A 22,496-nucleotide genomic window follows, 5' to 3' on the forward strand; every position below is an offset into this window, starting at 1 on the left:
TTTAAATGTTAGATTGTTCAAGTGAAATCTTTCACTCTGAGACTTTAAAATTTAGTATTAGAGCTGAGCTGAAATGTCTCAGAATACTTTTCCCCCTGAAAAATGTCCAGAGTTTTTCAAAAAAGAGACAAAAAGTTAAGAAAAAATAAATTAACTGTGCAACGGTCACTGATCCCCACCCTCTATTAACTGCTAGATAAATTCTCCTCCCACCCCGGAGAAATGAAGTGAAATGGTCTCTCCAATTGTTCTGCCTACAAAGAGGGTGGAGAATTTCAAGAAGTCATTTGTGCACAGCCCTATTTAGGAATAATTCCTTCCCTCCTCCTAGTATCTATAAATGATATTTTTATCAGTGTGTGTGTGTGTGTGTGTGTGTGTGTGTGTGTGTGTGTGTTTGATGTTTGATGTTGAACTCATTTGCACTGTTTGCCATTGTTGTACCTGTTGGAAGAGTATGCCAGTTTTATGCTGTGCTGAAAATCCATTTTCAGTGTTTTGAATCTCCTACATATTCAGTTTATTTGCATGGAGCAAATCCCATACCTTGCAGCTAAAACTAGTATTTCAGGTATCTTAATAGCTGAGGAGCACCCTGTTTTAGAAGGGCAAGCAGATGAACAACCAGGAGACACATTCAAATGTACAAAACAGCAGTCAGGTTATCCGATTTCTGGTGCACATTCGCTCCAAAAGTATTTCATGCTATTTATTTAGTGACAGCTTTAGAAATCAATTCTATCAACTATGACTCACTGAGCGACTGTTATGTAATTAGCATGAACATAAAAAGATACCTTTTGTTCCGACATATAAGGAAGTGTAAGAAAGCTTATACTGAGCCATATGGATATTCATCTTCAGTCTTTATTCCTGCCAGTAAATTTCACAACAGGGATCAACGCAGCCAAAGTTCCTGTAATCCTGTACCCCTCAGTTCCATACATTTTTCTGAGAAACTATACCAACCAGAACACTGCCATATTAGATGTGGCCATAAAAGTGAAACATGTGTAGTGGTGGCACTACTGAGAAGGTACATGAACCAATGCGGACCCTGCAGCCATCATCGGAGGCCCTTTTTCTGCACAAGAGTCTTGAATGGTGGCGACATGAGGAAAGGCCTTTTCTGCAGTGGCTCCCCTTTTGTGGAATGCTCTCCCCAGGTCCCCAGGGACATTTGCTTGGAATCTGTTTTTATCTTTGGATGCCAGGCAAAAACATTCCTCTTCTCCCAGGCCTTTGGGTAATTTAGCAATCTATGACATTTTAATCTCTCTCTCTCTCTCTCTCTCTCTCTCTCTCTCTCTCTCTCTCTCTCTCTCTGTGTGTGTGTGTGTGTGTGATTGTTTTTGTTTGTTCTTAAGTTATGCATTCTTTGTGATTTTCTATGGTAAACAGCCCTGTGATCTTTGGATGAAGGTGAGTATAGAAATTTAATAAATAAAGAATCAATAAATTTGCTTGGAGACTGTTTTGGGGTGAATGGGGACAGTTTGAGGCGGCAGAGGATTAGTTGTTAGGCTAATACCCCAAAGGGTTTTGGCATTGACACCTTGATCCCTGTGAGATTAGCCCTGTGAGAAAAATCAATTTCCTTGATTTTTAAAACAGGGATGGGGGTTTATGGCCCCCTTGAAGGTGTTGTACTACAATTCCCATCATCCCCCATCATACAGATAGTTTTAAAATACATATACTGTAACAGATTTTTGTATTTTGCCAGACATTTGGTTGATGGGTCTTTATTCCTCTAGTTCAGTGTTCCTCAACCTTGGGCCTCCAGGTGTTTTGGAACTACAACTCCCATCATCCCCGGCCACTGGTCCTGCTAGCTAAGGATGATGGGAGTTGTAGTCCCAAAACAGCTGGAGGCCCAAGGTTGAGGAACACTGCTCTAGTTAACAAATCTGCTGATTGTTCTGCAGTTTATGGAATTTAGTAAGTGATTTTATAGAGCATTTGCCAGTATTTGATATCTATCTCTATCTATGCAAACGCATGCCTCTACACACATGTATTCATGCTGATTTTAGCCGCATGTAATCCACCTTAGGCTACATCTTGTAGGAAATGTGGATATAACTAATAAATAACTAATGAATTTCTACCAAGACAGTTGGAGAGTGAAGACTTTTAGCAGCAGACCACAATACTTTTTATTTCTTTTTATGAAACTAAATTAACAGCTGTTCCATTCTAGGCTTGATCCACTCTGCAGGGGCTCCTGTGCAGTAGCACTCAGCGTGGTGGGGCCGCATCGCTTACCTAACCTCCTTTTGGCCGATTCACTGCTACGTACTGGGATGGAAAGGGGAAGGGGAAGGAAGTGGCAAGTTTGGCATGGTGTGAATGTACCAGAGGAGCCAATCCAGTGCTCCTGCTGGTGGGGTTTCAACAGTGCTGATCTTGCCCCACCCTGCCCTGCTCTGCAGTAGCAGCTTAGCAAGAAGGTGATCAAGTAAATAATGCAGCCCCACCACACTGTCCACTACTTCCCATACCTACAAATTTCATCTGCTTCTGCCAAAAGCGGAAAAATTACACCTGTTTTTGGATTCTCCATAAGAGGGAATGGGGAGCACAGAGCTTCATTTTACATACAATGAATTGGAAGACAAGCCACATATCTAATCAATCAGTGTGGCTCAGAAACAGATCAGAATTTTTAAAAAGACAGATACAAATACAAGGTGCATCTTTGGGGTCTGTGCACACTTCTGCCTGTAGCTACATCAGGCTACATTCCTGACTACAGTTATTGACTTTTTTGTGCTTTACTTTCCATTCAGTTCTCATTGAGCGCTGCTGCTGCGATTTGCACCACAATTAGCATATGATGAAGTAGTGTTTTGAGCAGCTGTAAAAAAACAGCAACAGCCAGTTGCTGTTAATCTTGGAAGGGGTCCAATTATTTTAATAGCTGCTTTATATTTGTGTGTGCATGTGCTTGTAATTCAGTTTTATAACTTGCTGTTGTTAGCTACCTGGAAGAAAAAAGAGGGATGCAAATATTTTGATTTTAAAAAAACTTTTGTCAAAATTAAGGCAATGCTTCAGAAGTGGACTTGAGGCCCTTAAAATGTCAACCACTAGTAATTCCCAAGATATAATAAAGGGGAGGGGGAAGAGAGAGAGACCTCCTGTGACCTTTGGTGCTGATGGGAGTATGACCATCTTGATCACTGTGGAGTGAGCGTTGGGGACTAAGGCCATATGATAACCACATAAATATTGTCAAGTGACAGCCTATGTTTATGAGTCTCCAGGAAGGTTTCTTTCTCTGTCCTTTTCAGTTTTTCCTCCATCTGTACTTTATTTTAATTCCTCTCTGCTTTGATGTATGTCACCCTCAAACAACTGCCTTTGCCTAGGCCTCCTATGCTCATTTAGCACTGTAAGGACCACAGCCCTACATTTAATTATGAAAATATAAATCTTTTATTTTATTACACAGAGAGCAGGGAGACTTATGTGCTTGCGCCTGCAGCCAGAGCAGCATAATTAAGCAAAACCTATGTATGCAAATGACACATCCTGTGTAACCCATTGCATAGTCCATCTCCATTAGCCACCACAGGGCAAGAAAAGGCCACACTTATCAAACAGAGAAATGGGGAAACGGCCAGAGAGCAGCAATCAAGTTAAAAGCTCTTCCCTAAGACAGGAAGCCTGCAGGATAAAACTTCATTGCCTTGTGTGTGCAATAAAATGTAGGTGTGTGGGGAATGTCAAGCAAAGTTCACAACAGGTCCAGGTTCAAGACCTGGTTTTCATTTGGCTCCCGTTAAGGAGCTCAGCTTCTCAGTATCAGTAGCACAGCATAAAGCCATGTTGTCCCATATAAAGATATCTGTAGCGTGCTTCAACATCAGTTAGGTGATATGGGCTTCAAGAAAGATTCTAATGGGTTGATCATTTCTCCTAAAAACACTACTGACATGCATGTTTCATTGAAATCAATGGGGTTCACTTCCAAGATATCTTAGAATCAGTGGGAATGAATATTAAGAGAAAGAAGCATAAATTTAAATATTTTCTTGGGTTGTGGACTGGGATGGAAATTCTCAGCGGTCTGACTTCCATCTTGCATGGTTCAACTTTTTTAAAAAAATAAGTAAAATCCCTATGGTCCACAAATATGTTTTAATTTAGAAAATAAGGATGCATACTCAGAATCTGTTGACAATAAAAAGTAACTAATCTGTATTCCCTAATACTAGAATATATGTTCTAGCTGAAGAACATAAAAAGTGATTTGCTGGATCAGAGCAAACGTTACTTAATCCTGTATTTGTAGCAAGAATAATAGAAGCCACCAGCCACTGTGAGATCCACAAAAAAATTGGTCAGTGGTTCATTGATAGACCGTTTCCCCAGCTCATCCCCAAACACTGGATTTGTGTACAAGTCTGTTTGATATTCAGGATAGCCTTCACGTGGGGTAAAGACCACCCGGGAGTATCTTAAAGGTAAAGATTGTCAGGTTTACATTTCTTGGTACAGAAAGTATTGGCTTAAAGTGTAGAGATTTTTCCTATTCTATTTAATTCAAGAGGGTTCTGGAAGCTTCTACGTGTGATACAAGCTGGTTTAAACTGGAAGTTTCTAGAAGCTTCTATTCTGCCTGGAAATAAGCAGAAGGTTCCTGATTTTGGGGTTATTCCTTCAGGGAAGCTGAAAAGCTGGTTCAAACTGGTTGTGTTATCTCTTTTACTCAAGGTCATGCTGACTATAATGTTAGATGTGGAATCTACCCAAGATAAACAATTTCTAGAAGGGGTCCTGTGCTGGTCTCTTGAAGCAAACACAGCAGTCTTGTGGCACCTTAAAGGTACCCCTGACCGTTAGGTCCAGTCGCGGACGACTGTGGGGTTGCAAGCTCACCTCGCTCTATAAACCGAGGGAGCCGTCGTTTGTCCGCAGACAGCTTCCCAGCATGACTAAGCCGCTTCTGGCGAACCAGAGCAGCGCATAGAAACACCGTTTACCTTCTCGCCGGAGTGTTACCTATTTATCTACTTGTACTTTGACGTGCTTTTGAACTGCTAGGTTGGCAGGAGCTGGGACCGAACAACAGGAGCTCACCCTGTCACGGGGATTCGAACTGCCAACCTTCTGATCGGCAAGCGCTAGGCTCTGTGGTTTAGACCACAGCGCCACCCGCGTCCCTTTTGGCACCTTAAAGACTAACTTATTTATTATAGCATAAGCTTCCATGGACTACAGTCCACTTCATCAAATGAATGGAGTGTTATTCTGAGTAGCAGGCACATTTAAACATGATTGTGGTGAGTGAATTGTAAAGAGCAAAATCAGAAGAGAAAGGAATTAGGTGATTATCACTGGGTGTGTACCTTTTTGCAGGCAGAAACGGGACCATGGTAATTTGACGTTCAACTTCTGATACAAGAAAATACATTCTCTGTGCCAGTTTAGGATGAAAGTTCAAAATCAAAAGGCAACAGAGACCAACTGTTTTGTTATAATGATGTTATCCCCTGTGTACTGGAATATACACCTGCACCTGAGTAGTCTGTTGCTTAGATGATTTACATCTTCTTGCATAGCTTCATAACTTTTTCCTATGATGTAAATACCATGATTTCCTGATGTTAAAACTTAAAACATTATTTCTATTTTAAAACAAATGTTTATCAGTGACAAGTGATCTAGAAGACAGAGGGTCTAACCTAAACTTGGTAGAGGCATTCCTTCAATGTATTGTCTATCTTAGCTGTACGAAACAGATCTTTAGCGTTAAACAGCTGGGGTTTGGTTTTATGACTTTCCACATCTAGTGGGGAATTTTTCTGAAGACTTTCCATTTCTTAAAACATAAAGAACACTCACGATATTCTATTTCTAGTTCTTCAACAGTAATTTGAAATACCTAGTCAAGTTTCCAACCCCTAACAGTTGTGTCTTACATCTAGCATACACATCCATAACCTCAAAGTTGTAGGACAGAACAGAAAAAACTAGCTTGGGAAAGTTTTGGACCTCTGCGTTTTTCTGATACTTGGGGATTACTGAATCACAGATAATGGTGGGCGTAATACCCGAAGTGCTGAAGTCACACACAAAAAAATCTGGTTGACATTATACAGGCCTGGAACCATGGGGTCAGCGGTAGGGAACAGAAAGTATGTCAAGAGTATCCATAGATCATTTGGTGCATCCATTATTGTACCTGTCCAATTTATGTGCAAAGGGCACAGAAGTACAGTTTTTGCAGCATTCAAAACTGTGGAAATTTCAGCCACACTCATACAAGCATATACAGTGGTACCTCTACTTACGAATGACTCGACTTACAAATGTTTCTACTTACGAATGGAGCTCCGTCCGCCATCTTGGATGCTGTTTAGATCAGATTTTTTCTACTTACGGATTTTTAGATAGGGTTGCTTCGACTTACAATTTTTTTCTCCCAATGCATTCCTATGGGATTTGACTTACATTTTTTTTTTACTTACGGATGTGCGTTCGGAACGCATTAAATTTGTAAGTAGAGGTACCACTGTATTGGCTTAATAAGCTGAGGTCTGGATAAGTCATTTGCCTGCACACAGAGTCCCTTCTTGCTCCCTTTGAGCTCTCACCAAGAAGCAGTGCTTGTTTTTTGTTGTTATTTTTGTAACAAACACATAAATGTCTGCCTCCAGATCAGTAAGCAAATTAGTAGGACAAAAGAGCCACAAGTAAAAGGAGAAAGCCACGCTTTGGCCAGATTCAATCCCTGGCATTGCTGGCCTAAAAGGATTGCAGGCAGTGGATGTGGGCAAGATCCACCCCAATACATGGGGAACTGCCATTTTAGTAACTCAGCAATCCAGGCCACTGTGAAAGAGAATCCTGTCTGAAATCCTGAACAGACACTGTCAGTCAGTATAGATCAGGCATCCCCAAACTGCGGCTCTCCATATGTTTTGGCCTACAACTCCCATGATCCCTAGCTAACAGGACCAGTGGTCAGGGATGATGGGAATTGTAGTCCAAAACATCTGGAGGGCCGAAGTTTGGGGATTCCTGGTATAGATAATAACTATATGTGATGCATGTTCGGTGCTTTTAAAAGCACTGCAATTAAAGAGCAGAGATTGTAGACTCACCCGAGTGCGTCCTGAGGTGTCCTGTGAGGGCATCCCTTCTCCGGCAAGCATAGCTACAGAAGGGACATTTGAACGGTTTCTCCCCAGAGTGTAATTTGATGTGCCTCAGTAGATTCCCCTTCTGTGTGAAGGAAGCTCCACATTGGTTACAGTGAAAGGGACGTTCACCTACAGTGGAGAAGACAATGGAGAAAAGGTCTTAGAAACCATGGCCCACAAATATACACGTCCAATCTCCCAATATTCAAACAAGGGTGCTCTCATAAATTTAATATCTGAGATAATTAAATCCAGGAAAGCTTTGAATCCACCCCTCCCCAAATGCTACATAATAGTAGAGAAAACCCTTCAGCAACAGCAGCAGCAGGGTAATATGGTAATATGGCACCTTGGGTGAGGACAAAATCACATACCCATTTCTCATTTTCACAATAATTCATTTTGGTACTGTTGCTTTTTAATGGATCTTCTCCAACTATAGTGTCAGGAGCAGGTCAGCAATAAAACACCCAGTGTCAGTGAAGCTAACTCTTCATTCAAAGAAACCAAAACAATTCAGGCCTAGTGACCACAGCACCTCTTCCCAGTAGGTCTTTCCCCAATGAGGCAGTTGCAAGGACTGAAGGGCCCCCCTCTCTAAGGCTCCCCCCCTCGATCCCTCCTCAGCAACCTAATGCTCCTTTGTCTTGTCTCTCTTTGCTCCACCATGTTTTGGGAGACCAGGGAGGTCAACAAAACAGGAATACACCGATGTGGGACACTTCCGTGGCCACCATTTATGTTTTATCACCATAACTGGGGCTACCAAATGATTATGCAGTCCCACGCACCCATACTAATTTAGACCACATGTGATCAGCAGAATCAGCAGCCAGTGGTTATTTATAAAAATTTGTATCCTGCCCTTCCTCCCGGCACTACATCTGTCTAATATTTAACAGGTGGGAATTTCAAAGGGTTGGTACCACAACACTAAAGGCCAGATTCCTAGACTGTGCAGAGCAGACACCCTGATAACATGGATTGCGCATGAGACTGAGGGCCGCCAGCTGAAGGACAATAGCGCCTCCTGTGTGAACATATTATTAAGATCTCATCTGTTTTATTTTAATTGTGTTATGCTGAATCCTGAGACAGCACATTTTATTGTTATATATAGCATTTTTCCTTTTTCTTTCCTTTTTACCAGGTTATGTAATATGAATCCTTTGTTGCAATGCCCTGTAGGCCACGCAAATAAATAAAGTTTTACTTTGGATTGTGCAGGAAGCCCCCACCTGCAGAGCACATGGATCATTTGGGTGTACTGTTCAAGGGGAGAGAACGTCTTTCAAGCATCCTGACTGCAAACTGTATAGAGCTTTATGTATGTATATAGACAAATGCAGGTATACCACAATGGGCAGAGCTATGAGTGCTCATTTAAAGCCTATCAGTTCCCCTGATGGTAGTGTCCCTCTCACAGCTACAAACTACAGTTCCATGATTCTTTGTGCTAAGTCGTGTGCTTTAAATGTACGGTGTGGATCTTCCCACTGTCTGAAGCACACATGAGGGATTTCCTGTATTGACTTCATAAATATGGCAGTTAAGTTGTTCCATATAACAGCCGTGGTTGCATTATATAGCAGCTCATGGACATTTTTCTCTATAAAGACTACATTTTTTTCTTATACACAGATAACATGTGCAGCCCGCACATTGCCAAAGAAGTCTCTCTCACACACAACAATGCCACAAGGTGTTTGACAAGCCAATAGATCAGGCACCCCCAAATTGTGGCCCTACAGATGTTTTAGCCTACAACTCCCATGATCCCTAGCTAACAGGACCAGTGGTCAGGGATGATGGGAATTGTAGTCCAAAACATCTGGAGGGCCGAAGTTTAGGAATGCTTGCAATAGATGCTGAACTCAGGAACAGAAGGTGGCAACATTGCTGCTTATTGTTGGGTTGTTGTTGTTGTTGTTGTTTAGTCGTTTAGTCGTGTCCGACTCTTCGTGACCCCATGGACCATAGCACGCCAGGCACTCCTGTCTTGCACTGCCTCCCGCAGTTTGGTCAAACTCATGTTCGTAGCTTCGAGAACACTGTCCAACCACCTTGTCCTCTGACGTCCCCTTCTCCTAGTGCCCTCAATCTTTCCCAACATCAGGGTCTTTTCCAAGGATTCTTCTCTTCTCATGAGGTGGCCAAAGTATTGGAGCCTCAGCTTCACGATCTGTCCTTCCAGGGAGCACTCAGGGCTGATTTCCTTAAGAATGGATAGGTTTGATCTTCTTGCAGTCCATGGGACTCTCAAGAGTCTCCTCCAGCACCATAATTCAAAAGCATCAATTCTTCGGCGATCAGCCTTCTTTATGGTCCAGCTCTCACTTCCATACATCACTACTGGGAAAACCATAGCTTTAACTATACGGACCTTTGTCGGCAAGGTGATGTCTCTGCTTTTTAAGATGCTGTCTAGGTTTGTCATTGCTTTTCTCCCAAGAAGCAGGCGTCTTTTAATTTCGTGACTGCTGTCACCATCTGCAGTGATCAAGGAGCCCAAGAAGGTAAAATCTCTCACTGCCTCCATTTCTTCCCCTTCTATTTGCCAGGAGGTGATGGGACCAGTGGCCATGATCTTGGTTTTTTTGATGTTGAGCTTCAGACCATATTTTGCGCTCTCCTCTTTCACCCTCATTAAAAGGTTCTTTAATTCCTCCTCGCTTTCTGCCATCAAGGTTGTGTCATCTGCATATCTGAGTTTGTTGATATTTCTTCCGGCAATCTTAATTCCGGCTTGGGATTCATCTAGTCCAGCCTTTCGCATGATGAATTCTGCATATAAGTTAAATAAGCAGGGAGACAATATACAACCTTGTCGTACTCCTTTCCCAATTTTGAACCACTCAGTTGTTCCATATCCAGTTCTAACTGTAGCTTCTTGTCCCACATAGAGATTTCTCAGGAGACAGATGAGGTGATCAGGCACTCCCATTTCTTTAAGAACTTGCCATAGTTTGCTGTGGTCGACACAGTCAAAGGCTTTTGCATAGTCAATGAAGCAGAAGTAGACGTTTTTCTGGAACTCTCTTGCTTTCTCCATAATCCAGCGCATGTTTGCTATTTGGTCTCTGGTTCCTCTGCCCTTTCGAAATCCAGCTTGCACTTCTGGGAGTTCTCGGTCCACATACTGCCTAAGCCTGCCTTGTAGAATTTTAAGCATAACCTTGCTAGCGTGTGAAATGAGCGCAATTGTGCGGTAGTTGGAGCATTCTTTGGCACTGCCCTTCTTTGGAATTGGGATGTAGACTGATCTTCTCCAATCCTCTGGCCATTGCTGAGTTTTCCAAACTTGCTGGCATATTGGGTGTAGCACCTTAACAGCATCATCTTTTAAAATTTTAAATAGTTCAGCTGGAATATCATCACTTCCACTGGCCTTGTTATTAGCAGTGCTTTCTAAGGCCCATTTGACTTCACTCTCCAAGATGTCTGGCTCAAGGTCAGCAACCACACTACCTGGGGTGTACGAGACCTCCATATCTTTCTGGTATAATTCCTCTGTGTATTCTTGCCACCTCTTCTTGATGTCTTCTGCTTCTGTTAGGTCCTTACCACTTTTGTCCTTGATTATGGTAATCTTTGTACGAAATGTTCCTTTCATATCTCCAATTTTCTTGAACAGATCTCTGGTTTTCCCCATTCTATTGTTTTCCTCTATTTCTTTGCATTGCTCATTTAAGAAGACCCTCTTGTCTTTCCTTGCTGTTTTTTGGAAATCTGCATTCAGTTTCCTGTATCTTTCCCTATCTCCCTTGCATTTTGCTTGCCTCCTCTCCTCCGCTATTTGTAAGGCCTCGTTGGACAGCCATTTTGCTTTCTTGCATTTCCTTTTCCTTGGGATGGTTTTCGTTGCTGCCTCCTGTATAATGTTACGAGCCTCCATCCATAGTTCTTCAGGCACTCTGTCCACCAAATCTAAATCCTTAAACCTGTTCCTCACTTCCACTGTGTATTCATAAGGAATTTGATTTAGATTGTATCTTACTGGCCCAGTGGTTTTTCCTACTTTCTTCAGTTTAAGCTGGAATTTTGCTATAAGAAGCTGATGATCTGAGTTACAGTCAGCTCCAGGTCTTGTTTTTGCTGATTGTATAGAGCTTCTCCATCTTTGGCTGCAGAGAATATAATCAATCTGATTTCGATGCTGCCCATTTGGTGATATCCATGTGTAGAGTCGTCTCTTGTGTTGTTGGAAGAGAGTGTTTGTGATGACCAGCTTGTTCTCTTGACAGAACTCTATTAGCCTTTGCCCTGCTTCATTTTGAACTCCAAGGCCAAACTTGCCAGTTGTTCCTTTTATCTCTTGATTCCCTACTTTAGCATTCCAATCCCCTGTAATGAGAAGAACATCCTTCTTTGGTGTCATTTCTAGAAGGTGTTGTAGGTCTTCATAGAATTGGTCAATTTCACTTTCTTCAGCTCCGGTAGTTGGTGCATAAACTTGGATTACTGTGATGTTAAAAGGTCTGCCTTGGATTCGTATCGAGATCATTCTGTCATTTTTGAGATTGCATCCCATTACAGCTTTTGCCACTCTTTTGTTGACTATGAGGGCCACTCCATTTCTACTACAGGATTCTTGCCCACAGTAGTAGATACGATAGTCACCCGAACTGAATTTGCCCATTCCCTTCCATTTTAGTTCACTGATGCCCAGGATGTCGATATTTATTCTTGTCATCTCATTTTTGACCACATCCAGCTTACCTCCATTCATGGTTCTTACATTCCAGGTTCCTATGCAATATTTTTCTTTACAGCATCGGACTTTCCTTTCGCTTCCAGGCATATCCGCAACTGAGCGTCCTTTCGGCTTTGGCCCAGCCGCTTCATCAGCTCTGAATCTACTTGTACTTGTCCTCAGCTCTTCCTCAGTAGCATGTTGGACGCCTTCCGACCTGAGGGGCTCATCTTCCAGCGTCATAACTTTTATATGCCTGTTGTCTTTGTCCATGGAGTTTTCTTGGCAGGGATACTGGAGTGGCTTGCCAGTTCCTTCTCCAGGTGGATCACGTTTAGTCAAAACTCTCCACTATGACCTGTCCATCTTGGGTGGCCCTGCATGGCATAGCTCATAGCTTCTCTGAGTTATTCAAGCCCCTTCGCCACGACAAGGCATTGATCCATGAAGGGGATTGTTGGGTTATTTAAATATAAACAACCCAACAACAAGCAGCTCAGTAGCAGGGCTAACAATGAAGCACCTTCAAGTTTCTGAGCAGTAAAGCCCTGATTATAAACAAATGGGAGAATTCACCCACCTATACACACATGGGACTTACTTCTGAGTAGACATGTCTAGGACTGAGATTAGTTCTTAAAAGTTAAAGCTAAATTGTAAATGTAAATGTAGATGTTAAAAAAAATAATTCAACAAATTCCAGAGTCAGTATTCATTATTCTACTTCAGTTGGAACTTTCAGGGTAGCCAGCTCTCCCTCTCATCTGACAGAATGCTTTAATTACTCATGTCAGAGTTATTCCCGTCATTTCCCCCTTCTCACATATGTCATCTGCAGAACAGCCATTTAAAACTACCTTAATAGGGAGATTAATGAGCTTAACTGAGCAAGTGGATTAATGCTTTAATATTCTCAATCAGGTTCCCAACAGATATACCCTGATAGTGTACATTTGCCTTTATACCTGCCTAGAAGATCTGAACTGGGAAGTATCATGTTGTGCTAAGCAGACCAGGGAAATCGGAAGTGAAATTCATCTTGACCCCGAGGCCCATATCAATGTGAGGGTGGGTGGGTGGGTGGTCGCTATCATTAGTCGGTGGTGAAGTAAAGACTGCATAGGCTCAGATACATTTCCTTTTATAGCTGCCTCATATATTCCAAGCCTTGGTACTGGAATACATCCTTTGTCTAAGAGCCCTGGTTCACGTCAGGCCTTTCAGATTTCCTGTGCTGATTTATTTCATGCCGATCAGGCAATTTGTACAGCACTAGAGATGTGAAGGCCAGGGGGGAAACCGGGGAAATTTTTTGGGGGGGAACCCGGTTTTTCTCAGTTTTTTTGCTGAAGCCTTTTTTGTTTTTGTCAGGGTTCTTCAAACTACTCCTGAGTAACGACCTTCCACATACTTGTCTTTCAAAAGTCTTTATTGGTGCACATTATTTACAGTGTAGTGAGCTGTCGGTTTCATGTCTTCTCATTCTGTATCAGAATCCGGCACTGCCCCTTTTCGCGACTTGGACCAACATAAAAGCCTCGGGACAGTGAATCTCCTCCCCTTTCTCCGCCTCCTCAATACCGGTGTCGGGGGGGGGGGAGGGTCTACAGTCTGCCTTCTCCCTGTCCACCCTTCCCGCCAATCTCTCTTCCTGCCTGTGGAGCAGGGGCTCTCCAATGCTGCCAGAGCCCTGGCACTCCTTCTCCGTCTCCTGACTCACCCCTTCAGACCCCACGCTTTCATGGCTGCTTGGAGACGGGCTGCTTCTGATGGGGGGGTTCTCTATAATCCCTCCCCCTTACAGTTTTTTTCCGAAAAATTGGAGAAATTGAAAAAATAAAAAAAGATTATAAAATGTTTTATTTTAACATGATGAATACATTATTTTAAGATAAGGGGTTCAAATATTTTATAAATCATTTCTAAAAAATATGTATGGTATCAGATTATTCTAATTTCTGTGAGGACAAGCAAGTCCTAGGTTACAAACTGAATTCTCCAATGCAAGAACAAGATACATTTCTTCCTTTAGGGGGTCCTGTTGTCACCAGAAAAGAAAAAGGTTTCAGTTTTGTTTTTGCATGCGTGTGGCATGCATTGGTTCTGTTCCTCTTCACTAGGCCTCAAAGCACTGGAAGAAAATACAGAGCAACAAAAAGGGCCTTAAAGTATATACTGTACTTAATTTTAAAAGGTATGGGTTTTTTTAAATTGTTTTTGGGAGTTTTCTTTGCTCCACATAAACTAGTAAACAGTTCAGGGGATTGTTGCTCCATTTGTTACAAATACAAATAAATATTATTTTAAAAGTAAATTCTGTTTGTATTAATTGTTTGGATACACTATATTTTTAATATGCTAGTTGTGATAATTTTATGTCCATTAAAATTGTCCATAGTTATATTTTATGTTTCTAAAGTAACAGAATGACTTTCAATCTGGAAAAGAAAAAAGAAGTGCTAATGCAGCATATATATTTTTAATTTTTCCGAAAATTTCCATTTCCCCCCGAAAAAAACCGGGAAAAACCCAAGCTTCAAAATTTCCAGAAATTTTACATCTCTATGCAGCACCCATCCTGAGTACTACCTTCCGTATAAATAAAGGCCTTCTGAATCTAGTGAAACTATTTGCCCTTGCTAAAATACTGATCCACCTGAAGTAGTGATGCACATAGCTTTGCATAAACTTTCATAGAATCAGTGTTAGAAACTCTGAGATAAAAGCTAGGTGCCAAATGACACCTTAAACCTAGGTTTCAGTCACCACAATGTAATGTCATTGTGGGAGGTTGGACTACATCAGAGTTTCCCAACCAGTGTGCCTCCAGATGTTTTGGGACTACAACTCCCATCATTCCTGACCACTGGTCTTGCTAGCTAGGGATGATGGGAGTTGTAGTCCCCAAACATCTGGAGGCACACTGGTTGGGAAACACTGGACTAGATGACCCTTGGTGTATTTTCCAGTGCTACAATTCTATGATCCTATGATCTCAACTACATTGTTTGACTGCAGCTTGCTCTCACAACAATTCATTTGCCCCAGTATGCAAGAAGGAGAGACACACACAGGGAAAATGGAAATGGCACTAACTGTGTTCTACGGCAGAAGTTTTTAAACTGTGGTCACCAAACTGGCACCCCAAAATCTCTTCAATAAGCCCCAAAACAAAAGCCTGATTCTCACCAATGAGCAAAATCTGTGTCCGGGCTGTGGTACCAGGTATTTCAAGCTACAGGTGTGGCTCACACACAGTTGAATGCTCTTTAACACACACACCCAACACCAACACCCACAATGTAGAAAACTAGCATGTGAGGGAGAAGGGTCCAGACCAGACTTCTTCAAACCCTAGTTTTCTGTGTGCAGAGACATGTTTTACAGGGAAGAGCATTCAGTCACATGAGTCCTCATCTGCAGCCTGATATGACACAGTCCATATGCACAGACCACCTCTGTGAGAACTAGGCCAAAGATTTCCTGAAGTATTCAGTGACAATATCACCTGATTACCTGGTTATTGCACTCATGAAGAACTCTATAAAGTGGGCTGTGCAATGCAAGTATTCAAGTAATCAAGAAGCTCAGTTGAAAAGTGGCAAATCTGATTTGGTACTCCTGTGAAACAAACTGTAAAACAGCAGTTTTACATGTTGTCTACAGTTTCACATCCTTCTGTAAGTAAAACTTATTTGATGAATGATGGTCCACAGAAAGCTTGCATTTCATGATCAATGATTGTAAAAGCTAAGTCAAAGCATTTTGGAAAATGATAAATGGATTAAAAGCCCTTTGCTGGGAGAAGTACGTTGGAGAAAAAGCAAGAAAAGGGGGAAGGAGGAAGGAGGAAAGGTCTTGCCAATTTTAGATAGGTTTTTGATATCACCATATGTTATATAAGTTTTTGATTTTTCTTATAAGCCTTCTTGCGAATTACCATCCTGTGCATCAGTTTCTTAATAGAACTCTCTCTGTGTGTGGTGCTGATTTGTCTCACATATGGAGCACAAATCCACTGAACAGAGAATCTTAGGCCTCAGTCCAAATGGCCCCTGATTTTTACAATCCCATTTGGGGAAATGGGGAGGAATCCCAGACCTTAGATGGGGGGAATGTTTCCAAAGCTCACAATCAGGAAATCAGCTAAGAATTTGTGAAACATTCATGAGTTACGGTCAAAACCTAGAACTAATATTTATAGCATCCTAAAGATTAAAATCAGGATTAAAATTGGGATATAAAAGCGTTTCCATGTGCTGCTCTGGTTTGCCAGAAGCGGCTTTGTCATGCTGGCCACATGACCTGGAAGCTATACATCGGCTCCCTCGGCCAATAATGTGAGATGAGCGCGCAACCCCAGAGTCGGTCACGACTGGACCCAATGGTCAGGGGTCCCTTTACCTTTAAAGATTAAAATGTGTTGTGTTATAACCTTCCCTTGGCCACAACTTCATTATGCACAATTCAGGTGTTGCTCCTAGACCTAGACAATAAGGCCAAATTAAGACCAATTTACAGATTCAAATGAATCAAAAAAGTAATCTTTTCAGAAATTACCATTATGGGTTGTGCTGGAGGCTCAGGGCCACTGTGAGTTTGCATGTTCGGATCTCAAAACAACAAACAAACAAACAAACAAACAAACAAACAACCCCACACCACCTACAGAAAACAACAAGCAGAATCTTTCTTCCTAACATTTCAGTTCACTATTCAGAAAGAGGGATTTACTCCTATGGGGCAGAGTTCAAACATGCAATCTCCTCCTGGCCCCAACCTGTGGGCTGAACTAGTACAGTCCAGAAGAAACATTATCACTTGATTTGACTTATGGTATAAGGTGATCGAGATATAAGATGTTTTCGTGCCTAAAGCCCTATAAAATGAAGAGCAAGCTGGAAGGTTCAAAAAGCTAACTAGGAGTGTCCTCGAGTCTTTTCAGGAGCATCCTTTCTCATAACTATTCCTCATCTTCTTGAGTAGCTTTCATGAGAATGTAGTTTCAGGATCCAGTAGTACAGCATCATAGTCATAAGGCTTGTCCCTGGCTCAGGGGATATTTCAGAATCCTGCTCAACCTTAAGCTTTATTTTTTAAAAAATAATATATATATATATCTCAAGGATTAAATAACTTCCTGTATGTTAGGCTTTCTGCTTTTATGACCTGCCTGTTCTGTAATTACTCTCTGCCCCTAGTGGCTCCCACCTCACAAAACCCCAGGCTAAGAGCCAGGAACAGCCATCCCTGATGTATTTCCCCCCCTACAACAGGAGTAGGGAAGTTCTGGTCCTCAAGATATTGTTGCACTTCAGCTCCCACCAGTCTCAGCTAGCGTGGCCAGTGGCCAGAGATGGTGTGAATGGTAGTCCTCTGGTATCTGGAGGGCCACTGGTTTAGTTCCTGCTTTAGTTCCCTCATCTACACAACCACCAAAGGTGCAGGAGACCTGTCCTCTTTGCATTTGCCCCTTCCCCCTGTTCCCAAGGGCTCTAGATGGAGGAGTGGAATCTTAGGCTGAAGGAGCTGAATGGGGGTGAAGGGGTATAGGCTGCATAGCTTGAGAGTTTCTGCTATTCATTACACACACATGGCCCTCACTCCTCCAGACCGAGGAGCCCAAACACATTCAGGGTTTTTTCCGCCACCAGGAACAATAATCTGCATCAATCCATCTGGCCCCTCAGCAGTTTCCATTCCCCCAGATCCTTCAGGCACCACTCCTTCCCCTCCCATGCTCCATCCTCTGCCCCCCTGGATCTGAGCATCAGAAGACTGGGAGCTTCAAGCATCTACACAGCTCTGGGTCTGCTGGGCAATGCTTTTAGTAGGCTTCCTTTTTTAAAAAGAATGAAATACTACGCTTGGATGCGCACCAACACGTATCTATTTAGACAAACTATTTTGTAGGGTTTGGCAGCCAAGCTTTGTGGTATGGAACAGTTTCACAAAAGGCCAAGAAGTAATTCATGGTGCACATTAATATCATTCCCAAAAAGGCTAGCCAGCTAATTATACTTCCCAGTTACAATTACTGCTTACTTATCTGCTTACTCTGCGCCTGTTACATGGAATCATAGAGTTGGAAGAGACCACAAGGGCCATCCAGTCCAACCCCCTGCCAAGCAGGAAACACCATCAAAGCATTCCTGACATATGCCCGTCAAGCCTCTGCTTAAAGACCTCCAAAGAAGGAGACTCCACCACACTCCTTGGCAGCAAATTCCACTGTCGAACAGCTCTTACTGTCAGGAAGTTCTTCCTAATGTTTAGGTGGAATCTTCTTTCTTGTAGCTTGAATCCATTGCTCTGTGTCTGCTTCTCTGGAGCAGCAGAGAAGAACTGCATCACAAGAACTGTCTCCAGCAGATGAGGTATGGTATTTTTATTTATTTTCAAAATAAAGCTAAGCTGTTCATCCCCTCCCCATCTTTAATTTATTCTTCTCATGCTGTTTGATGCACCACAGACTTACAGGGTTGTTTTTTGGTGCTTATTTGCAAGGAGATTTTAATGCACCAAAATAACCTATCTAGTGTTTTAGAAGATTCAAAGCATTTGAATTAATTTCAGGCCAAGTCAAAAGAGGTGGTAAAATGGGCTGTGCCACTTCAAACTGTGGGATGGGGTGAATACCATTTCTGAACGTTCCACTAGGTAGAATTACTCCCTACAAGTAAGAAAGCTAGCACATTAGGAAGAAATGGAGTAGACTGGGTAGAAACAATTGTACTGGTTTTTAAAAGTGCAGTAGTTTTTTCTTATGGGGTCGTGTTTTTTTTAAGGGATCACAATTGCTTTTTGAAGTCGTACAAGTCTATTCTACCTCCTGGCAACTCCACCACCACATTCTATGTCATGTGTAGACTCTGCCTCAGTGATCCTTACAACTGTTCTATTAGAGGTAACAACATGATTATCCCATGTTGGAGATTCAGCTTTACCTTTTATAGGTACCATTTCTGAACATGTACTGGAAAACCTCCTCCCCCCCCCCCGACTCCCCCACAAAAAAAGGAAACCTCCATATAATAAATTAGCTAAGCAACATCTGGGGTCAGCCAAAGTAGAGAAGAAAGCTACACACAGAAAGAGAAATCATTTCTATATGCTTGAGAACATCTGAATAGCCAATGCATCACTGCCTTTTTTCAGAGAGGGAACAAGCACTATTCCTCAATGTAGGAACTCTAATGGCTCTAACAAAAAGACAGTGTCTTATGTAATCTCTATTTCTCTTTCTTTTTTTGGTCACAATGCTATGGGGCGGTGGGTGGAGGTGGAGAGTCAACAACACTGCAATGCCTAAAGTGTAAAATGTCCAAATTGGCTCTATATTTACTGCCACTGTAATAAATCAAATAATAATAATAATACCTGTGATTTACCTCCATGTTCAGTTCAGGATCAGGTACTTTACACTCCTACTGTATGTGCGCGCGCACACACACACACACACACACACACGCACACACACACACAAGCCCCTTAAACATAGGAAATTGCCTTACACTGAGTCGGACCATTGGTAATTCTAGCCCAGAGTTACCTATTCTGAAAGGCAACAGCTCTCCAAGCTCTCAGGCAGAGAGTTTTCCACTAGCTCTGCTTCCTGAGATGCCAAGATGCCAGGAACTGAGATGCCACAAACTGAATCTTTCTACATGCAAAGTAGGAGCCCTAATACTGAGAGGTGGAGTTTTTAACAGGATTTTCCCAACTTGTTTTTTCTCATGTCCCTCCTATTATCACCCCCAAGCTTTTTCGTTTTTGCAATTGTTCTTCTTCCTTGCCTCCTGCTCCCCTTTACTAATTATTTTTGAATCCTGTATGTAGTCATGCCTCAGGCTATATGATGTAGATTTATGAACAGGGTTGTTTTTTTCCAGATGCTGAGTCCTGCCAGCTCATATCACAAGTTAGGTGCCAAGGCGTGCACGGCAGTGCATATGCCACCCCACCAACACTCAAGAGCCTGGGAGCGGTTTTGTCTTCTAGCTACTCAGTTAGGGAGAGCCAGGCAGGAGCCCACTTTCCAAGACCCTCCTGCTTCTGTTTGGGTGCAGGACTTATCTGAACCACTTCTGCCCTACCTTAGAAATCAGTTTTACCAAGTTAGATAAATGCTATTGTGGAATTCATACTGGGAAGATGTCGACCTTGGGGGACAGATTGAACACTCACCCTAACCAACCTATTTTTATACTGCAGAGCTCTAAAGGAAGGTTGCAGTTCTAAGCGCATCTACCAACATGTAAATTCCACCAACACCAATAGAAAACGCTTCCATGGAAGTATGTTTTGGATTAAACCCAGTTAAAGAACTCTCGTTCAGCAGACACACCTAAACACAACTGAAACCCAGGAACCTAGACAATAGCAGCATGCATTTAGAAGGGGGCTCTCTTAGGGGTTCAACAGCCCTTGGTGATTCAGGAGTGGCATTTGCTGTGGCAGCCCCATAGCTGTGGAATTCTTTCCCCCAAAGAAGCACACCTGGCACCTTCATCATACAGCTTTCATCATATGCTGAAGACACACCTCTTTAACCTGGCCTTTGACACCAGTGAGGGGTATTTCATGACCAACCTTATTCCTTAGGGCTCCACACTTAACATTCTCATTATGCATTGCATTTTCTCCTCACTTACTGCAGCAAATGTCTCAAGGTGACTTACAATTACAAAAGCATACATAATACAAAATTTTAAATGCATCATAATACTATTGACTTAAAATATTCATCCTTCAATAAAACCCTACCCTACTGAAAGATGAACAGCAATCCTGGCTAGGATACCCTAAATAAGAGCCAAGTGCCTGGGTGAACAGGAATGTCTTTGCTGGCCCTAGAAGCTGATATTGATGGTGCCCGGCATGTTTATGTGATCTAGGAAGCAGGCATGGTCCTGCTACTTCCCTGGATGTTTGGGGAGGGGGTGAGCTTACAAAAGGGTTTAGTCCAGGCATCCCCAAACTTCGGCCCTCCAGATGTTTTGGGCTACAATTCCCATCATCCCTGACCACTGGTCCTGTTAGCTAGGGATACTGGGAGTTGTAGGCCAAAACATCTGGAGGGCCGCAGTTTGGGGATGCCTGGTTTAGTCAAACAAAATGGGAAAAACAGTAGGGGCAAGCAGGTGCTCTCTGGCCAATGCACGATTTTCATTTTTACTAGGCTTTTTACAAATATGAATGATTGAGTCCAACATAATTTCAAGCCATCCACTGGGTTCTCCAGGGTATTCAGAGACCTCCAAACATGGAAGCTAATAGTTGGTATCATGGCTGATAGCTACCGAAAGACCTAGCCTCCATGAAGGCCTGTCACTTTGCCATGTCAGAGATGTCCTGAATTCAGCAAAGACTCTTACTTACATTTTGGTGTGAGCTAAATGACTTGAGAAACAGGAGGTGAGGGCTTTGTAAAGCTACTGCAAAAAGGGAGGTCAACTTTATGATGTCCCTTCATAGTGAAGGACACTTGGCAGGGGAAATAGTGATATATATTTTTTCTCAAATGCATTCATTACCATGAAGTAGGTAAGTCTAGAAATCTGTGCTATTAACATTCTCCCTAATTAGTCAACAGACTGACATATTTTGAAAGGATTTTTGAATATATTCCCTTGATTATCATTGGTGAATCAAGAAATGCAAGAGAACAGATGTCAGGTAATGTCAACATCAGATGCCAAAGGCAGCCCTCACGTTTTCTTTCAGCTGCTTACCAGTGTGACTCCTTTTATGTACCATAAGCACATTGGGACCAATGCAAACCATGCCACAGACGTCACATTTCAGTTTACCATTCGGAAGCCGGATTCCTCCCTCGCCTGACAGCTCCTGCATTTTTCTGTTCTCCACCATCTCGTGGTTCTCAGTAAGGGGCTCTTCCAAGCTGCTCCCTTCATTATGACCCCTGATCCCATCTTCCCGCCTCAGGGGCTTCCTGTCAGAATCCTCATCATCACTTTGCATTTCTAGCTTTATGGAATTTGCTGCGAATAAATAAACAGCACATTAAGAAAATCAACTTTTGTTTCATTAGCGACTGTAATAAAGAGCAACAATACCGCTGTGTTAGTTTTAAATACTAATTCCCAAAAAGGTTCGCAGGACGTCTTTCATTTCCTGAAACCTTTGTTTAACTTGAAAGGTTTGCTGATCAGCTATAATGGCCCAACCAATCAGGAAACAGAAATATACAAATCAGGAAATGTGGAACATATTGTGTGCCTGGCCATGTAAGCAAGTCAAGAACTGACACGGCAGGCCCCCAAGAAGCAGTTGTTGCTATATAATACTAATACTCATTGTTAGCTATTATTATTCTGAGACAAAGGGCAGAATGGAAATGTAATAAATACACAAATAAATAAAAAAAGAATTTCAGTACCATCTGTGTACATATTGCTTTACAAAGAACAATGCTGATAACTCTCTATCCCATAGCAGTCAAAGTTATGGTCGTCAAGGCTCTGAGCAATTCAGAATTACAAGATCCCTCTGCTCTAGTGTTTGAATTGGCCAGCTAGACACAGGATCTTGACAGGACCAGCAAGCGCTCTCCCACCCAGATGCGTTCTACCACACCATTGGTATCTCCTGCCCCGGTGCTGTGCTGCTTAGGACAGTAATTGTGC

At 42.3% G+C, this 22,496-nt stretch overlaps 1 protein-coding gene across 8 annotated transcripts in view; it reads right to left on the reverse strand.

Annotated features, from left to right (window-relative positions):
* The window catches only part of IKZF2 (IKAROS family zinc finger 2), a 130,484-nt gene that overhangs the window by 44,809 nt on the left and 63,179 nt on the right, over positions 1-22,496 (reverse strand). For 5 of the 8 annotated variants that reach the window (XM_035138858.2, XM_060282320.1, XM_035138841.2 and 2 more), the window contains exons 4-5: positions 21,582-21,851; positions 7,116-7,283 (exon numbers count right to left, since the gene is read on the reverse strand). In XM_035138858.2, coding sequence (XP_034994749.1) covers positions 7,116-7,283; positions 21,582-21,851 — 438 coding nt within the window. The remainder of the gene's footprint in view (positions 1-7,115; positions 7,284-21,581; positions 21,852-22,496) is intronic. The other 3 variants (XM_035138864.2, XM_035138883.2, XM_060282332.1) reach the window with 2 other exon arrangements.

This window comes from Zootoca vivipara, chromosome 1 (genome assembly GCF_963506605.1).
Source record: "Zootoca vivipara chromosome 1, rZooViv1.1, whole genome shotgun sequence".
Classification (NCBI taxonomy): Eukaryota; Metazoa; Chordata; class Lepidosauria; order Squamata; family Lacertidae; genus Zootoca; species Zootoca vivipara.